Source organism: Poecilia reticulata, linkage group LG22, assembly GCF_000633615.1.
Source record: "Poecilia reticulata strain Guanapo linkage group LG22, Guppy_female_1.0+MT, whole genome shotgun sequence".
In the NCBI taxonomy this organism is placed as follows: Eukaryota; Metazoa; Chordata; class Actinopteri; order Cyprinodontiformes; family Poeciliidae; genus Poecilia; species Poecilia reticulata.
In genome coordinates, this window is record NC_024352.1 from 15961310 (window position 1) to 15982682 (window position 21373).

Here is a 21373-nt window from a genome sequence, read left to right on the forward strand (position 1 = left end):
TTTCTCCTTTTTATTCCTGATCTGCTTCTGTTCCTATCTTCCTTCTTCACATTCTTTGCCTTTATTTTTATAATTATGTTATTCTACCTGCCTTTCTTCAATCTCTATAATTAGATAATATTTTTAAATATGTATTTCTTATTCAGAAAAATATCACTTTTTCTCTCTAAAAAAAAAGCAGGCAGTAGATTTTGTGTTCGCTCTGTTGATTGAATTTGTTTTTGTATTTTAGTAAAAAATTAATAAAATAGCCTGATAATAAATATATTTGCTGGTTAAGTGTAAATAACCAGCAAAATGAATCTTATTTCTGAGAAATATATAATCTCTTAAGATTTTTTTCAAGGTTACTGATTTTGAAGGCAATGTTTCATAACTGATTTTTGATATATTAATAAATTTTATGCAGACTAAAGAAACACGTCATCTGCTAAACCTCTGCCTGGATATTTATGTCACAGAGTCTGATTCTGTGACCCTCTCCTCTGTCCACTCAGTACATCATCTTGCGGTTTGATGCCCAGTTGCAAGGCGCCGGATCATATTGACAAGCATCTGTTGAAGAATCACCCCAAAGCCCCAGACAGCACCGTCTCCTCTCCCATTTTTTTTCCTCAGCCAGCCTGGTCTTTGAATTGGTCCTCACCATCCAGCTGCTAACTTTGTCTCCAGAGTGGGAATTCATCAGAAGTCGGCGCTGGAGTTGACCGCAAATAGGCCATTAGGCTCCAGCAGGTCGATTGTGGACTAATTGAGAAAAGATCCAACGCCGACAAACTCACCTAGCTGTGCACAATCTATAACTCTCACACAAATGATTGCTGGTGATCCCGGAGATTGTGCGATGGGTTTCCATGACTGATGAATCTGCATTGCAGCTAACAAATCATGACTATAATATTTTTTGTGCTTGTTCATTCATGCAGGAAAAGGGTGAATAAACAAGACACTCGTCCTCTGTTAGTCTGGAGGCCTTCATAGGAGTTTCAGCCGTGCACCACCTCTGATCAGCAATTCCCACTTTGCAGATGGGTGATGAATGATCATTCATCCCACAGCTAAACACATTCCAGCGCACAAAACAAGACTGTACCCATTGATATAAGAATATAGCAGCCCTTAGAGAAATGTTTTTTTTTTTTTACAGATGGAGTGATAAACCTTGACGTGAAGGAAATTCGTATTTCTAAGCTTTAAGCATATTAAAGCATACAGATCTAATCCCATGCATGATGATAAGGACCTGAGGTATTGTGTGTGTGCGTGCGTGTGTATGCGTGTATGCGTGTGTGTGTTGTTTCATTTTTTAAGAGGCTCCTAGTGCCAGAACCGCTTCCTATTTTACCCTGCATGTTTTTCATCATCTTCGAGGCCTGTGGTTGTAAAAATTCATTTTCAGGAAAAGATGGATTTCTTTTAGAAGTGGTCAGCTTGTCAATTTTTAAACATTTCCGATACACTCAGAAAACCGAGGCACCCATTGAGGCAGGGAATTCATTGTGAGGTGCCCAGCCGACAGTAACGGCATGAAGTGATGAAGCAGAGGAAAACGAGTTGCAGGTTCTTTCCTCCGCTCCCAGAGAACGTGTTTTCTATCAGCAATTGAGGAAAACTGAACTGCATCTGTCCCAATCTATTTGGCTCATAATCAAGTCAGTTGCAAAGGTGGAGATAAACACAATTATTATCCTTTTTTGTTCAGATGGGTATAAACTGCATCACACCTGATGATTGCGTGTTGTGCATAGTAAAATCAGGTGATCCTTCACAAAAAAAACAAACAAACCCTCATATATGCCAAAGAAGCAAATGTCCACAACCCGGTTTCTAGAGAAGCTGAAATGCAACGGTGAGTATTTCACAAATCTGGATTCTGACTCAGTAGCTCATTAAAAATTGTATGCACATAAAAAATTTAGAAGATCTAAGAAAAAACATAGCTGTGTTGCATCATTTGTGCTGGGAAAGATGTGATGGAAATTGTTCAGAATGTTTTCATGTTCTTGTTTAATGAAGTTATCTTCTTTTTGTGTGTGAAGGTGCACGTGCATGCGTGTGTGTGTGTGTGTGTGGGGGGGGGGGGTGTACATCAGCTTTTCAATGCTTTTATAAATATACATGCTATGGTAAGACATCAGTGACTTAGCAGTTGTTCTCTTTTAACATCATAGTAGTGGGTTTAAATTGGTCTTATCTGCTGTTCAAATTAGCACAAAGTCTGCTAAGACACTGAAATGTCCTGATGGTTCTCATCATCCATCCATTCATTCTTCTTCCATCTATTCATTCATCCATCCATCCATCTTGCCAGTTTTTTCATCCATTTATTTATTTATCCATCAATCTATTTATTTATCCATCGATCTATTTATTTAGCCATCGATCTATCTAGCCATTCTTCTGTCCTTCCATTCATCCATTCATCTGCCCATTGATCCATGAACCCATCTACTATCTGTCTGTTTACCCATCCATCTGTCCATCCATCCATTTGGTCACCTGTCCTTCCTCTTGGCTCCATAGAATTGAACTTAAACATTGCTGCCAAGAATATATATTCAAACAAGATGGCAAATATTGGTGTGCTCTTCATCCATCCACCATACCATTTTTCCATCTATGTATTGGTGTATTCATCCACCCATCCATTTATTTGTCTATCTAATTCTTCATCCATCCATACGTCTGTCCATCTCTGTTGGCCAAGTCATCCAGCCATCCGGCCTATCCATCCATCTCCATCCGTTCGTCCATTATTCCATCTGCCTGTTCATTTGTCCGTCTGTCATGCTTAGAAAGTAATGTTTTTGCACGTTTTTACAATTTACCCTTCATCTGTCTTCAGTGATATTTTCCAAACCTTGCTTGCATGAGGAAGCATGAGCAGAGCAACTGTGCAGTATCACATGGCAATGATAGTCCAGTAATTCAGTGCTGAGCTTTCGTAGTGCGATTGAGTGAAATCTGCAAATACGAATGACGGAGAGCTGTAATGGAGAGAAATGGCCCCAGCAATCAAGGCTTCAAAGCTGAGTTATACACAGTGCCAACTGAATATGATGGCTGCTTAAATTTTCTAAACATTTATGAGAAATAATATAAAGATACCCAAGCTAAACCATAAACCCAGTCACAATGATCAAATAGCCCATAAAACATTTTAACTATTACAGCGGGAAACATCAATAAAACAGCTTTTAGTAGGACGTTGGACTTATAATATTTGATCTGATTGGGATCTAATGGGATGTGTGTAAGTGAAAATAAAGGTGCATTTACTGCAGATTTTTGTTTCGGCTGCAGTTTTGGTTGTTTCAAACAGAGTTGCACATCATTAGATGATTCTGATGTCATGCTGCTTGTCGTTGATGTTTCTGGTTATCATTTAATTCTTTCCATGATTATCTAATTTGTGGTTTTGATTAACTTTTTGTTTGTTTGTTTTGTTGTTTATTTCAGATTGTCTTTTAGAAAAGCTCATTCTTAGTTCCATCTGACTGAAACAGACATTCCCAGTCAAAGTCCTATTAAGAGTTTAGCAAACTTACATGTTTACTTTTTTGATGTTGCTAAAAAGGATTTTTTTTGGGTACTGGAAACCCTCTCAATGAGGGAATATGTAGCTATTCTAAACTGGTTGTTATGGAAACTTGGTGACCCTAAAGTGCCACTTATTACAGCTTTGTTTCTCATGGTTTCATTTGTACTAAACTTTATGATAATTGCTCTGATTATAGAGATGAGCAAGTTCAGGCAAGCATCTATTTTCTTGTTGCTGTGTTCTGACTCACGTCTGCCTTACATTAACAGGATGTTTACTCTTCTCTCCCACCTCGACAAGAGGCTAAGAGAAACTGCCCTTTGTGCCATGTCCTATTTACTCTAAAGGAATCAAGATGTTCATAATTACTAATTCGGTTCCTCGGCACTGATCAACGTAATAAATTATAAATTATTGAGGGTTAAATTTATTTCATAATGATAGGTTATAGTGCAAGTTAATTAAAAATGATTGCTGACACAAAATTTGTTTGCGTGGGATTTTGGTTCCTTCTGTATAAATGTGGTCACATTAAGGATTTAATTATTTTAAAAACTTTCTTAGTGGGAATATGCTTGTGAAATAAAAGGTCAAGTTATTTCACGGCTTCTTTTCATTTTTCTGCCAGGTTTGCCGATGAGCAAGAAACTGAATGTAAATGAGAAAAAAGGTTTCAGTCTAGAGATGCAGCAGTCTATTTCCAAAATGATTTTTGGAAAGCTTTAAAGTGGATGTATCGTGCTTTTAAGTATTTACTTTTCACATTTAAATCATTCAGTTGTGATCCATGTAAAGTGGAACTGCAATACTTTGGTATGAATGCTCATTATTGCAGCTCCACAGGCCCGTCGTTCCGCTGTTTTAAAGTGTGTCTGAGAGCAACTCGTTTTGGCGCGATCTCTAGATGGAACTGCGGTACGTCACACAAACATGCAGTGTGTTTGTCTTTAAGGAGCTAAAAGTGAGCACACACCGCTAATATAAGCAGAAGGTACAGTGCTATAATGATCAAAACAAGGGGTCAAATATTATATAAACACACAATAAATTCATGTCTAATTTTTTAACACTATTTGCAGCTTATCGCACAATGGACACAATGTGTCCATCCACTGTGTAAACAGTTTAGATTAATAGACCCCTTAATTAGAGAGTCTTTCAGCAAACCCATCTTGAAGAACTCATCCTTTAAGAGCTTCATGTAAACAAAGGGGACTTCCCCCAGCAATGTGGGAACATTTCCAAGAAGGATCAAATTTAACCAGGCATTTAGAAGAGGTTCTAGCGTCATTTGATGGTGTGATCAATTGTGTGGGTTAGTACTCATAACAACCAAACATTTTGACAGATCCACTTGTTGCTTCAACATCCTTGAAGTTGGATTAGTGATTAGCATGGTTACTGAAACACCTGCCTCTGAGTATTTCCTCACATTTTCAAAGGCTGCAACCATTTCAAAATTCAGAATGTTTTCATGAAAGACTCATGAAACACTCAAGGATAAAAACTAAAACTTTATCTGACCTTCCTGTTATCTGCTAGAAATCTTCATCGTTCTTGCTGTTTTCCAGTCTGAAAGAATGATAGACCTGCCGAGACATGAGAAGTGTAGGAACAACATCTTTGTGCTTCCTGTGTTTTAGCACCTCACCAACACTGAAAGTTGAGAACGTTAACAGCTCTTACATTGAAGACCAATCCTCCAGATGGTAAAAACACAATGGAGCATTTAATGGTTGGAGAAAGATCAGAACTTCATGTCTGGTTATTTCATGTCCAGGTTTAAAATCTGGCAATTTCAGTCACTAACCAATTTCTTGATGCATCTTTGCAGTTGATGTAATTCAATAGGAAGAGTGCTTAACTGTAAGCTGCCTACTGATCGGTGTAGGTATGAACCATTGGGAATAGAGATGGGTGAAAGCAACTTCAAATGGTGTGCATTACTAGAAAAGTGTTTTATTACGTTCACACAAATAAACCAAGTGCTTCCTGCTGTAAAAATGCAAATTTGTGGTGCATTGCTCTTTTGCTACAGGCTGTGATGGTGGCCTATGTGAGTCCATAATGTCTGGTCATAACGAAACTGCATTCAGACATGTGCAGCATTTGCAACTTTTAATATTGTTGCCGCATGTGTGTCACAACGCCATCTTCTACTTATTTTTAATTTAACGTGGCCTGCAACCCAGCAAGTAAGTGATTCTGGCTGAAGCTGAGGATGACAATTTTTTAGGACAGCTAAAGCAAAAATGCAAATAAATCTAGTCAGTGGCAGCTTGAACACTAAGCTGAGACCATTTGGGCTTTCATAAAAATAAAAAATCTGGAAAATATCCTTATTAAAAAGTCAAGAGTAAGATTTAAAAGTTTCCTTTTCGCTTTAGAGAAAAAGACTGTTAACTATAGAGTTTGAACACCAATGACTCAGTGACACTGAGGTGGCTGAACACATTCGAGGCCTGCATCTAGAAATGATCCAACCCTTTCAGTCATGTTAATGGCAGCCAGTCCCTTTTGAACTGGTAAAATGCTGAACATTAAAAGATGTTGCTTTATTCTCACTGATCAGACTTTATGAAGAGGTGGCTTGAGGAAGAAATGAAAGCACAGTGACATTCAGGGTATCATGTCAATCAATGTTGATATATGTTGTGAATAAAAGCATATTTATGTTCAATAATCCACGGCCCTCCCTCCGTCTATCCATCCATCTGTTTTTCTGTCCATTCCTAAAGTGGTCTTTAGCATTAGATCTTCAGGCTTTCTGTGTGTATCCAGCATGTTTCTTGTGTTTTCACTCACACACCAAGTTGGGTGCTAAAAGAAAGAAGTGTGAACCCTAAAAACATTTTACATAGGAACTTTATTCTAAAGTAATTTCTGGTAAAGAAATAAGAAAAAAAATCCAAAGACCAAGCTCATAGCGTTGGTAGATGTTCATTTGATCATCTACTGAACGCCATATTCTTTATCTCTTTGCTCTTTGGTAGTAACTTTCGTTCTGTTGAAATTATATGTTGTTTAAGGACTCAAATGCACAGATTAAAGAGGCAGATTTACATGAAAATAACACCTGAATAATTTCCAGATAATCCAAATTCATACAATAAGGTAGAAAAAAATACCATGTTGAAAAATAATAAAAAGAAATGTTGAAAATACACAGGCAAGGAATAGTTGTCTGAGGAATAGGTCTGAGATTTTCCTCTGAAAATCAGGAGAAACAAGGAAATGCAACCAAAGCTCAAAGAAAAGCTTACATTTTCTAAATTCCTCTAAACATTTTGGTTATGATGGACAGCATAGTGAAATAGTTGGCAGTTTATAATTTTTCACAGTACCACAAGTGCTCTACTAAATGGAGTTAAATGTGCTCTGTTTATATCTTCTGAGCATAATTAGTGTCCATCGTTGTCCTCCATCTGTATGTTGGAGGCAGAACGGGAAGCGTTGTTTCCCGTGTGTGCCTTTGAGGCTGACGTTTGGTAGACACGAGCACTCTGTTCTAAATTAAAGAGAATTTTCAAACAGTTCCTTTGGTTCAGAGGAGGCTGGAGGTCGACAGTGTCATGGTGAAAACAAGTTCGCCCACGCTGCATCCTGTGTGCTTCTGCAACCTTTTTATTTATTATCCTCCTCGCCTGAATCTGAATACATAACAGTTTTTCACACCTTGATGAGGAGACGGAGGGACATGTGCGCAGCCTTTATAAAAGGCTAATGCCTGCCATTAGTCTAACTAACTGTAGCCACTTTACGAAAGATGTCTGAATTTAATTCACAGTCATGGTTGGCAACATCGTAAAGTGACATTTGGCAGGTTTAACTGTCATAAAAAAAAGACACATCTGTCCATTTACTGCAATTAACACTGTTGTCCTAAAATGTCCTGAATGGCGTTTGTTTGTACCGGCTGAATCAGACTAAAGTTTCGCTGGATGCAGGCATTACATGCTAACTGTCTGGCTATAGCAGGCTCAACCCCTGCAGTGCAATGATTAATGTGAGCATTGGTCATGCACAGGGCTCAGTGGACCTGAACTAAAGCCTGACATTTGTCAAGTTCACCACCCAGAGCATTGCCACTTATCAAATGTTTACCCCACTGTACCTGTAAGCATGAACTGTGCGAGCTGACCACCCTGCTAAGCTCTTATTGGAGCTGTCTGCAGGAAAATCTTCAACACTTTCTCTGCAGAATCATCTGTTTTCTACGGTTTTCCTCTGAAGCCCTTATTGCTTTTCTTCAACACGGCAGGTCCACAGGGTTTGATTTATGGAACCAAAGTCATGAGGTGGGAATGCTAAAGGAAGCTGGAGTTTTGCCTTGATGTAGCAGAAAGCACAGAGCAGTCTCTTGGAGCCCAACACCTCCTTTCTAAGCCACTTATGTTTCATGATGTGCATGCAACATCTGCAAAATGTAAAATATAACTGGAAGAATGTGTAATTGGAGAATTTTTATTTATTTAATTTTTTAAAATTATTTGTTGCTTTACTCGGGCCAACTCTCAAAACACCGAGATCTGCGGAAACCGCACGGAGCAGGCCGCGAGGTATGACCACGCCGGCTGCAAGAGGCCACCGTTTGCAGAGATTCAGCTGTTGATTTATGGGGTTTGCTGCTCACCATGAAAAGCAGCGCCCGAAGGGGGGCGGAGGGTCTTTGTAAGAACTTATCTGTGTGTAATTTATCACACTACCATTCCCCCACCAACTCTTTATTTCATGGACTGACCTGTGAGCTGGATTTCAAACACAGGCCCTGGGCAAAATGGAAACTGGGGTATAGATGTGAAAAATGGATGGACCCCTGTTGGGTTTTCTTTTTAAATATGGGGGACATGGCTCTCTGCCCAGGGATTCATGACCTTTTGGACACAAAAGAAAAAAAAAGTTAATGCTTAATTCCATGGTCAGTTTATTTAAATAATAAAAAATAGTCAAACATTTATTTACATTGTGCAACAACTCCAAGAAAAGTAGATTAGGGCGTGGGAAAGTCTCTCTGGACAATGGAAATGGCCCCTTTCCGTTCCAACATGACTGTGCAGGGGCAATTTTAATGTGGAAGCAGGCAACTGCACAGTCTTGACTTCAACTCAGTAGAATACTTTTGAGTGAAATTAAAGACAAGACAGTAAACCAGCTCTTTTTGTCAGACCTTAGTGTCTTGCCGATGGATGACTGTTCAAACATTCCCATAAATGCACTCCTCCTATATCTGGTGGAAATTCTTCCCAGAAGAGTTGAAACTGTTATCTCTGCAATGGGTGGGCTGACATAACGGTTCATGTCTATGTAAAGGAAAGTGACCCATCACTTTTGGCAATGTAGTGTATATCTAAGCTATCTTTGTGTCTGTGTGTGTATTTGAGTGTGAGGCAGCAGAAGGATTCCTGCAAAGACCAGCACCGACACCCAGTCTTGGGCTTGTTTTACTCCTTGATTGCTGATGAGTACAAGTGACCGATCAGCCACAAAGTGATGAAGTTGTCTTGGTGGACTGTGTGTGCTTATTACTGGGAATAAAGCAATAGGCGTCAAGAGGGAGCCCTTCTTCTCAGCCAGCAGAGCTCCAAATGAACCCATCTGAATCATCATTATGTGCATAAATATCTGTTCATCAAAACCAATTTAGCGTGAGAAATGGAACGGCGGCTCTGATCCTTGATTTTGGGTTTCGCTAGTTAAAAATCAATTTAGCCAACATTACGGATGTGTTTCATCTTTTATTAATAAGTCCAGATATTGTCTTGTTTCACTGAATGGCTTCATAATTTCCACTGTTCATTTGCCCCGAGAACCCAAATGATCAAACTTCCATTTAATCTTGGAAAATCATCTGCTTTTGTCTGATTAAGTTTATCTGCAGATACCTGTTTGAAGAGATTAACTGGCATTTAACCATGTTTTATCTGGCCGCAGACGCTGGAGTAACAATGAGGCAATTACGAGGCAGAGTCTCAAGCGTTAATGTGAAATATTATGCAGAGAAAGGGAGCAGCTTGGGTAGCATCAAGCAGCAGAGATTAGATATTGAACAGACTGAGTGTGTCTGCAATGTGGCCTCATTCACTCCATCCACTGTCATTTTTGATTCCTCACCTTGTCCCACTATGAATAAAACAAGCTTGTTTTGAATAATGTGGTCAGAATGTGGATGCATAATTAATCTAAGAAAAAGTTTTTTTGCAGCGTCTCCTTCCACTTTTTCTTCATTTCAATCAGGTCAGATGAGAATATACAGACACGTTTACAGATTCTCATTATATAATTTGATGTTTTCACACCATTCAACCGTGCTATTCCAAAAACATATCATGGACTATGATCAGCTCAGATTATTTCCCTGGTCTTTTTCTTAAAGGCACTAAAGCTGAAAACTCCTCATGGTTGGACACATTTTTTGTTGTTGGATGCACAAAACTACTTGTAAAGATGAGAACCAGATGCTGAGTCCATTATGAGTAAAATTTTATGCTTAAGGTTATACCATAGTGTCTCAATTGGGTTTAAGTCCAGATTGGACCAGACTGTTCCCTAAATTTAATTTTGGATCGTTTTAAAGCTATCCAGACGTAAATATATTAGTTTTACACTGTATGTAACGAGGCACACATCAACCAGAAAGTTAGATTTCTTTTCTTGCGAGCGTATTTTCCCATACACTGAACTCAAAGATACACATTTGCCATTACTTTGCAACTAAAATCCAGTAATTTTTTTCGGTAAAATACTTGTTCTTGACGTGTAAGGACAGATAATTGCGTGGGTGTTTTTCAGTTAAAAATTTAATTTGGACAAATTACGAACAAGACTGCCATCTTCTGCTTTTTCACACTGGAAAAATGAAATGTTCTTCTTTTCAACTTATCCTTTTGAGAACAGCCTAATCCCAAATAAACCAACAGGACCTTGTCCCTTTAACTCAGTGCAATTCAAAAAGTAGATCTGAGTAGAAAAGGAATAGGGACCAGAATGTCAAACACTTCAGGCAACGATCTGTCAATAATAAATGTTTTAAATTACCTTTCTGCTAGTAAATCTAAATTACTCAATAAGTATAAGCGCACAGGAGAAACAACATATCGGCTGTTCAGCCGAACTGAAAATTCAGTTTCTTTAATATCAATATTGGATTTTTTTTTTCTTGTGATTTAAATACAAAGTATTGTTGTGCAATCAGAGGGATGCTGCTGCTGCTGCTGCTCAGAGCCAGGGCATAAAATGTTGGACTACGTTATGAATAATGCTCAGTAGCTGTGGGACGGCGGTAATAAAGCACAGCAGCAGGGCGGTGAGCTCAGCTGGGCTACTCTCTCCTGCTGATGGGGGTGAATATGATGTGCTGATAATAATCTGCTTTACACACACACACACACACACACACACACATAATACAGGGATGGTTCTCTCTAAAATGCATTCAGAACAACTTTAGATGGGTTCTTTTTTGTTTTTAGGCAGAGATCTTCCCATCATCAACCATTTCTTTCAGGGTCCTTATGCATTGCAAAAACATTTATAGATCCAGGCTTCATCCCTGTCCTCTTGACCAAAAGTTGACCATCCTTTCTTATGTGTTTTCTTGTGTGCCTCTTTGATTTCTTCTGTCCTCCCTTCTGCCTGTCCCTGTGGATTTTTTCTTTGTGTTTTTTCTTCCTCACTTTTTTTCAATGTTTCCCTCTTTCATTATTTCTGCATTTTTTGCCTTCTGTGTCTTTCCTTTGTTTCTGGTGTAACCACTGCACTTCTTAATTTGCCTCTCTTCAATTGTCCTTTCTTCCTTTTTTCCATCCTTCCTGTGTCTTTCTGACTTTCCTTGTCTGTTTTTTCTTTCTTTGCATCCTTCTGTCCTTTTCTCAGTATGTCTTTCCATTCTCCCTTCCTTGTGTCATTCCTTTTTTTCCTGTTATCTCTTTCCTTTTTTTCTTGACACCGTTTGTTATTGTAATTTGTAATTATTGTAATTTTTCCTTTTGTCATGACTTTCATGTTTCTCTTCCCTCTGTCCTTTCAACCATACTTCCATATGTCCCCCCTTTCTTATGTCCTTCACTTTTCACTGTTCCAGTTATTGTTCTCCCCTCTCAATGTTTGTCGTGCTTCCGGTCCACTTTCTTTCTTGAGTCCCTTTTCCTTCTCTTTCCTTCCTTCCTTCTGTCCCTTTCCTTCCTTCCTTCTGTCCCTCTTTCCTTCCTTCCTTCTGTCCCTCTTTCCTTCCTTCCTTCTGTCCCTCTTTCCTTCCTTTTTGCATTCTTTCCTTCCTTCCTTTTTTCCTTTCTTCTTTCCTGTGATATTTACTCTGTGTCTGTGTTTTGCAGGTTCCACCTATAAAACCTGCATAGTGTGAAAATGTTCACCATAACGTCCTTGGGTGATGTTGTCATATTTGAAAATTGAGTGACATGCATCGAGAACTCATAAATTATAAGTCTGCAAAAGAATTTGGATTACGTTTGGAAAAAGTCTTTTCTTTATCCTATTTTTTACTTGTTTCCCTCCCTCGTTATTGTATTTCCTGGATAGTTCATGATGGCTTGTATCTTCATCCTGCTCTTGAGTTTCATTTATTTAATCTTTGGTTGCTTTGTTTTGTTTCGCTGTCAGCTGGACTGTCCTTCAGTTGAGTTTTATTTCTTGTTCTGTTCTTTTGAATTTACATCTTCGTGACCTCAACTGCGCTTCTCCTCCTCATTACACCACTCCATATTCACAATCAACCCCATTCTGCTTTATCGCTCCAGTGAGTGCATCTTTATTTACTTTTTGTTTTCTCAGCCAGTTCCTCCTGCATATCTCTGATGCTGTGAAGTCTGCTGGTTGGTTCTGTACACTGGTTTGAATATCACAGAGTTTGGGTTTTGCTCCTTAGTCTGCCTCTAATGTACATGCAAACAACTTTCATCAAAAATAATTCAAAGTATTATTAAATAAATAAAGCAATATATCTTGTACTCTCCTTTGGTGTCTTGACCACAGACATATTCTTGGCAGATAGGTCAGTCCAAGAAATAAGTGATCTTATCAAATTATTTCAAAATAAGGGATGCAAAAGTTTATTGACTATATGGCTGGAAAACTAAAAACACAAGTTGAGTTTATCAATATGATCGCATATTTGTGGGAAATAGGACATTTTAAATGCCTTTCTAAATGCAAGCAACATTTTAATCTATATAATTATTTTTACACAACCCACCAAAGCAAAACTGTCTCTCTAGTCTTCTTAAAGATGCACAAGCACATTTTGTGCTTTATGTTAAAATTCAACTGTTTTGTTTTATTTAAAAAGGGTACAGTACATATTCAAGGTTTCCCCCAGAAAACTTAAGCCCGGTGGTTGGGCGCATTCATCCTGTCATGTTTTAGAGTTAAAAAAATGTTTAAAGTTTACAGTAAATTTGAAAATATATCTTGTTAATTATGTGTTTTTAAAAGATTGGAAGATTAATAACTGAACACAAACTATAAAGTCTTAAAAAATGCAAACATTTTAAAAAGATTTTTTTAAATAAGCAATGTTTAGCCTAGTGGGGGCACAAGGAAAGCCTGGTGGCCCGCCAGGCTTATAATACTCAGGGGGAAACCCTGATATTAATAAACATTGTTAGACCTTATAAACACAACTTTTTGAAAACAATGATGTCAAAGCAACACATACAATTTAACTGGTACCCCTAAGTAAGTCAAAAGTAGCGAGAGCTAGGTTTATGGGGATTGGATCATCATGCTCTCTTCTCTGTGCCATTTTTTAGTTACTGCATTCAGTAACTAAAAAATTATTGGCAGGTCTGCAGGTGACCCTTCAACCTGCAGACCTGCCACAGAACATCCAGGACCTGCTTTCATAATTTGTATGGATGCCTCTCCACTCTTCCTCCAGATGCTGCCATCGTAATTTCCAAGTAAAATGCCATGTTTACTTTCATCTGAAAAGTGAACCTTAGATCAGTGAACAGCAGCCCGGTCTTTTCTCTCCTTAACCTCGATAAAAAGCTCCAGCCATTTCTTTTTCATAGCTGACTTAACACAAAGAATGCAAAAGTTTTAGCCCAGGCTCTGTTTGCAGCAGTGTGTGTTGACGCTTCAAGCACCGACTCCAGCTGAAGTCCACAACGTGTGAATCTCCCCATAACTCTTAAATGGGCTTTACTTCACAATCCTCTCAAGGCTGTGTTTATCCCTGTTACTTGGGCACTACTGTATGTTTCCTCCCTCCTAACATCCATTTTATGTGGCTGCAGCACAGTTTGAACAGCCAGCTTCTATAGCAACAGTCATTTGTGAATTACTTTCCTTTTCAAACTCTATTTTATTTTATTTTTTTTTATGAGACTGAATATTCAGCTTTCCACAATGACCTTTCCATAAAATGTATTTCTTATGCTCTTGGTCAACCTTAAGTGCTTTAGATTAAACTAATTTTGATATTAGATAAGAATAACCTGAGTAAATACCAAGCAGCGTTTTAAGGCTTACATCCTTCATTAAGTGCTGTGATATGACTAGAAATGGATTGTTTAGGCTCTAAAATATAAAAATGTGGCTGAATTAAAATTTTTCTGCAAAGAAGACTGGGTCAAAATTCACACTCTGAGATTAAGAAGAGTTACTGCCAGTCATCTTAAACACTTCATATTAGTCCCCCCCCTCTAGTTCTAGTTTACCAAAAATAAACTACTAATTACACAAATAAGTCAATGTCTCAGTATTCTAAAGAAATGACACTCCTGTATGATTAATGTAACATCGCAGGTAAGGCAAGTAATGATCCAGTATTTAAAATACAGATAACTAATAAAACAAATTAAGGGATTTATCAATGAAACTGTATTTAAGCAGGAGTATGCGCTAACGCCATCTAGTGGGTGTCTTCTTTGATCAACTTCCAACGAACAGAAGAGAAACGGGGTGGGGGTATCTCCAGGTGAGGGGACGCGGCAGAGGAGCATTTTCTGGCAACGCTGCGCCCTACAACCCAACACACCTCCTGATTTCCAAGCAAGGAGGCACGAACTGGCAAATGGCACCTATTTGATCTTCAAAAAAAAAAATAAATGAAAGAAAAGAAAATTGGCCTCTGGTCGTAAGAAATAACAACGCAGAATGGGACCCAAATTGCCGCCCTATGAAACGATTTGATTTGCACACAGCTTGGGGAGAAAGCGACTAATCCGATCCAATTTCCGGACACGTAAAAAGACTAGATGATTCATTGAAAAGAGGGGGGAGAAAAGTCATGAGGGACAATGCGGAGTTGTTCTGGAATATCTTGAGGCATTTCTAATTCCAATGAAGATACAGACTCCGTCACGGCTGCTCTGAGGGCGCACAAGATGCGTCCGCGTTGCCTGCTGAGGGATATTTTTTTTCTCTCTCTCCTCCTCTCTCTCACTGGCTGACGTTGTGTGGATGTGTGAATGACTTTACCGCATGTGCGCGCACGGAAGAGGCGACGATTAGAGATTAGAAGCAGGAGGAGGATTCAGATGTTATTTCTTAACTTTAATGGACCCCCGGAATTTTCTGCTCCCATTCTGAATACACGGTTGCGGCGTTCTCGCCCCCCTCCTCTCCGCTGACAGAGAGACCACTTGTACCGCCGTCACAACTGTGCCAAGAGACAGGGAGTCTTTGAAAGGCACCGAAGCGGACCCGAGCAGCATATAAATCACCGTCCCGGAGTGCGTCTTGTTGCTGGCACCGGCGATATAAGGCATTGTGGCAAAAGCACAGAGTGGAGGGAAATGAGACTTTTTTTTTTTTCCTTCCCGTATGAAGAGCTGAGGACGGCAACAGTGAGAGGAGAGCGGATGTAAAAGCCTGTTATTCCTCGGGTGCGCACCGGAGAGGAGGCGCAGGACACGCAGTATCCATCCATACGCACTTTGTGATTATTTTTTATTTATTTATTTATTTATTTTTCATTCTTGCGTTGCTTTATGTGACAAGAGAAGGGGCATATTTGGGATCAAGAGGCGATTTTTTTTCCTGAACCTACCGACCCCCACTTGTGAAACCATGAACGTCGGGTTGTTGCTTTTGCTTGTTTGTTCTGCGGCATTTTTCACCGGGCTGCGCTGCGCCCCGCCAAGGACCACGGCGGGCATGGACGTCCCCGCCGCGGGCTTCGGCGGCACGGGCGGCGGCAACAGCGGCGAAATCGGCATCAAGCGAGACTCGAACCAGACCATAATGTCAAGAAACAAAAGGAGAACCCTGGCCGTGGATTTCGCCGTGCCCTCGCTGCTGCGATATTATCTGGCGGAGTTCATCAAGAGACCCCTAAACGGAGACTGTCGGAGTTTCAGCGGCTGCTACACGGTGCGCGCAAACTTAAAAATGCATTGCATTCCTCTGCAGAAAACCATCGCTACTTTTGTGGAGCCGAGATCCGCAGGAGAGTCGGGAAACAGGTCCGCTGATGGACAGCTCCCCTTCTTCTACAAGCGGCCGCTGTCCAAAGTTCTGAATCTGGGCTTAACCAAGGCGAACAGGAAATCCAACCAAGTGGTGGTGGAAATAGGAGAGGATCTGGTCAAAAACGGATGCGGGGGGCTGGACGTGTACGAAGAGGAAGCAGTGCTCCTGCTTGAGGTGGACCTCAGGGAGATCCTGGAGTGGTGGCTCGGAGCGGACGGGGGCCGGCTCAGGGTTCGACTCATGCCCGAGAAAAAGGCGCAGATGCCCGGGATAGAGGACCGGTACACAGCCGCCATCCGGGCTGCAGATCCCCGCCTGCACCTGGAGATTTCCTCCCGCGGTGAGTTACCGTTTCTCTCACCCCATGCAGCTCGCTGTGTGATTGACGTTCTGCTATGAACAATTCTTCATTATAAGTTAGGTGCGCAAAGTAAAGTGTTTGGAGTTGATGGGTGTAATTGTCACAGAGCTTGCACAAGGATGTGACCCTAAAAACCTAATTTCAATTTAAGGGTGCCGGAGTCCAGGGGGCACTTCCAGCTACGCCCACTGTCTTCAAAAGTTCGACTGGTGGCTTTTTATATGGTCCATCAATAATGACACAATGTTTACATCCAGAGGTCTGTAGACTCAAGAAAAGCCCATTTTAATTTTGCTCTTACAAAATACCATGGGAAAAAAATTTTAACTTTTACATAATGATTTATTTATAAATATTTTCAGATACAAGCAGCAGCCATTTTTTTGTGTTAATTATAATTCTGTTGACATAACTTTTAAGCTATGAAGCTTTTTTTTGGGAGTATGTTTACAGCTGGTGCGAGTTTGTTTGCATTCTCTTGGGCTTCCTGGCCAACAGGGGGTCCCTGAGCAGACACAAACTTCCCTAATAGCTCTGCTAGACGCAGGTGGCAGAGGATAATAACTCCGAGAGAATTCAGTGATTTTTAGTTTGTGTCTTTGATCTGGGTGACTTACCAGACTCTTGTTTCATTATTGATGTGTGCAGCAGCTCTAAGAAATGAACTGCATGTTGATTCAACCCCCTAACTTTGGTTATTTACATCTGCCACCCCTTGCTGAGTCTGTGCAGCATCTACAGCATCTATCTTCCAGAAAGAACGAGACGCCTCAGTGGAATGGGTTTATTGCGTATGAATGAATAATAACGTAGAAGAAGCTGGAGTTTTATCATCTTCACCTGTTTCTTTTTACCGTGTTGCTTGCTTCCCTGGTTCTGAAACAAGGGTGCACATTTAGGCTTTATTTTGATTAGGCCCAAATTATACTGTTATCTCCAAGAAAGCGTTTGCAGTCATTTCTCGAGGGCTCTCGCCTTGTTCTTCTGAGCATCGGCACAATCAGTTTAATTGCTTAATCACTTTGATGAGGGAGGTTGGCCCAGAAAAATGCACAAGAATCTTTTTTAGACAAACGGCGCAGCAGAGGTTAGCTGCACTGGTAGCACAGAAAGAGAGAGAGAGAGAGAGAGAGAGAGAGAGAGAGAGAGAGAGAGAAAGAGGATGCACCTTCAGGAGGCAGATCAGGTTAAAACTCCCATACACACGCGCACGCACACATACACAGCCAGAATACAGTAAATACATGTGAAGTGATAGGTATTCTGCATGTTTACAGACCCTCTGCATACTGCTCAAAGGAATTAAATGATATGAGAATAGCTCTGTCCAAAAATCTTGATTCTACCTTTTTTTTTCTTCTTGTTTATTATTGATACCTTCCAGTAAGAGTCTTGATAGTTGATCATGGTGCTTTTTAAAAGACTTAAACTGCAGAAATCTTTCTGGGAACCAGGGTGGCTTTCCAGAGCCATTATTTTATCCGTTTTATTTCCACTGAAGCAATCAGGGTCAGAACAGATTATGAGGGTAGAAATCTATCCTAGAAGCCTATAATAGTACTTTTATCTGTAGGTTGGGCTTTGCTATGAGATGCCTGCTTGCAAGTAGAATTTTTCCAGCATTTTCTTCCATTTCTCTCTTAAATTTAGATTACTCATGTTTTTTCTACGAGTTTTTTTTTCTTTTCAAACTTTCTAATTTAGTGATGCTTGTTGAATTTATAGCTCTTACATTCAAGCGCTTTAATATGTTTAACTCAACTTTATAGGAATATACATTTTGTTAATGAAATCAAGCGTGGATTTCTTCCCATTCATGTTTATTATATCGCCAACAGATTTAACATCAATGCATCTTACTAGACAGATTCAATTCTTTTCCAAAATAGTTAATAAAATCACCCAAACCTAGTTAAATTTAGCTTTAAAATGCAAGTTGTAAAGGCTTATCCATCAATGGAAGCTAAGCTGATGAAGTCATTAACTTTGTTGCACTCCCTCCTACTGAGCATGCAGTGTCAGTAGAAAGAAACAACTCCCTTTTAAGGTGTCTGTGAAGATGAAGGGAGTCAACTCTTTAGTTTTAGTTTTTTTATGATTTTAATGGGTAAATCTTTCATATGTAGAATTTTTTTTTCCAGTTTTAAAGAAACAAAACATGCCATCACCTCTTGTGTGTGTGATTGGTCTTCCTTTAGAATCCATCTCTCTGGCTCTATTGATCAAAACTCTTATATCACTCGCCTCATGTAAAACGACTTCAATCCAGATTAATAATGAATCCATTGTGGCATCCTTAGTTATGACAGCAGAACACAAAGTCGTGATTCTGACACCTCCTGTGTCCTCTCCTGTGCTACAAGTGAGAGTTAATGTGTTGGCTCTGCATTGATAAATGCTCACAAGAATCAGCCTGAGTAAAATAAAAGATGCTGCGAAAACGTTTTCTGTGGCTGTACGTTCCATGTTGAAAGGAACCTTTTGAAACTCTGCATCAACAACACTTTGCAAGATTACAATTTCTGGATTGTAATCTTGAAAATGATTGCAGTCAAATTGATAATCCTTTCGCTACTTCTGTGGGAAACATAGAGAAATTAGAATAAGAATCAAAATATTGTCATACTCGATAAACCTTTCAGTCTCTCCTGCCCTTTAAGACAAAGTACCTTGTTATATTCCACTCCCATCTTATTAGAAATGTTCCACCACTGGATAAATGAGAATGTTTTATATTAATCTGCAGCTGACCTTTTTTGTAGGCTGACAAATTGATCCTAACCATGCCAAGGCTCTAGCCTGCCAGAGGCTTTCTGCTGGACAACTGGAAACTTAGCTGTGTGGCGGGATATTTTACTGTTTTGTAAAACTGTTTTCTTATTAGCTGGAAGCCACAACTATTGAACCCGACTCTTTAGAATCAGAGCAATATATGAATTTCACTCAGTGATTGAGATATTACCTCTTTGGTGATATTTTGATTGAGATTCAGTTGCATTAGGTCATTGGTTTTCAAGGTCATGTTTTTAAGTTTCTTCACTTGTACAGTTTTTGCAAAGATCTGAAAAATTCAAATTATTTAAATAAAATTGGTAAACCTGAGGTTTAAAGCTTTTTGTGTTGTTTTCTTTTGCTCTCTTAAACATTTCTTTATAAAGCAAACACCCGTTGCCGGATTTACAACCTTCACTAAATATTACACTGCAATTGCATCAAGCGATATTTTGCCGATTGTCAGGAAACATTAAGGTTGTCTGAAACTGTGCGTTGCAGAATGAGAATGGTTGTCGCTGGTGATTGAATCAAGTTTTTTTTTTCTGACAGCATCTTTTTTTTTTACCGTATGAGTCACTATTAGGCAAAGCTGTGAAACCCAGCTGTACAGTTTACTTCAACTCAGACTCACAGATCTGAATAGCAGTGGCGCTCAGCTGCATGCATGTATCTGCATGATATTAACAGCAGGAACGGGGACAACATGACATCTGCAGTACGGGAGGTTGAGCTGGCCGAATAACTCTCCAAACTGTCTAACTTAGACAGGAAAGTTTACTTTATTTCCCACATACAGCCACGTGGTTAATAGTTTAACCATGACACCCTGACTTATTCACAAGTTATCCCAAGCAAAACGAGCAAAGATACTTTCTACACAGTGTGTTATTTTACATGCATGTGACATCTCATGTCATGTAATAGCAGGTTTTCCTTCCTTCACAGCTATAAATACTTGCAGGTGTGAAGACAGCTGGGATTTGATCAATTTCTTTTCACCAGGAGCCTCAGGTGGACTTTTACAGCTTTTTTTTTTCTTATTGAAATTGGAGACAAGTTTTATTCTAATGCCCATGTAGATCCACCTAAATCTGACCAACAGCTGTTCACACTGATGGTCGCCATCTTTTTAAAAATATATTCTCATCAGCCATGTTTGTTTGCCCAGTGTTTTGGAATGAAGAGGAAGAAATGAAGGTGAACAAATGGATATATAGATGGGTAAATAGACAGATGGATGAATGGAGGCAAAATGTTTTTCCTTGTGTCAGCAATTTTGCATTTTATTCAAACAGGCATATATGAACACACTACAACAACAAGCTGTAAGAGCAACTACTGACAATTTCAACCATTTATTTTTTTGGTTCAATCTAATACTAAAGCCCTAGCTATATGGATGTTATGGATTTTCAGCATGCCTCTGGTCTTCACAATGAACATTATTATTTCTAAATAAGCTGGAAATGATGCCGTCTCAATGACTCACGCCCACACCTCAAAGTAAATCACGAGCGAGGACAAGTGATTTGGCGACTGTGTAATTAGATGTAGGTGTCAGTCTGAAAATAAAAGCTTTTCTCTATGAATCAGTTATCCCGTTAGATGACGAGTAACCTGCTGTGAGAGCCCTGGGCCTTTACCAAAAGCACAGGATGGCATTTAATATAAAATTCATCAATCTGCTGGCTTAATGAAATTCTGATGTCCACTTTGTAGCGATTTATAAATTTGTTATTACAGTTGCAAAGAAAACGTTTCTTTGGGAGGAAAATGAACTGAAATCATTAAAAAGTTGCAGGTTTGCCTCCTGGCATGCGTGTTCCCCTGATTCTGTAAACCTTCTGCTAAATGTGCAGGGTGGAAAACCACTGAGATGCATATTTGCAGTCACAGTTTTCGTCCTTCCTAAATGATCATTAGATTAGCAGTTTCTGTGCGACACTGCTGTGTTTACCTGTGTGTCATGTGCAAACAGTTGCAGTCCCTCCACACACCAACCACACACACACACACACACACACACACGCACACGCACACAGACACACACACAGCATATTGGCCAATCAGCACTGAATGATTTTACAAAATGAAGCCCAATCTGTGGAGTGAGCAAAGTGGGACAGTAGTGAGAACCCAGGACTCTGGATGATCTGGGAAGGAGGTTCAGAGAGAATTGGTCAAATATCTCTCTCTCTCTCTTTATGAACCAACCTTGAAGTGTTACAAAAGAACATCAGTAGCCTATTGGGAGTAGCAAGATA

General features: G+C 39.6%; 1 protein-coding gene across 1 annotated transcript in view; it reads left to right on the plus strand.

The window, feature by feature from the left end:
• Positions 1–14669: 14669 nt before the first annotated feature.
• alk (ALK receptor tyrosine kinase) overlaps positions 14670–21373 on the plus strand; it is a 410868-nt gene continuing 404164 nt past the window's right edge. The window contains exon 1 of the mRNA XM_017302413.1: positions 14670–16313. Within this exon, the coding sequence (XP_017157902.1) occupies positions 15572–16313 (742 nt within the window). The 5' untranslated portion in view covers positions 14670–15571. The remainder of the gene's footprint in view (positions 16314–21373) is intronic.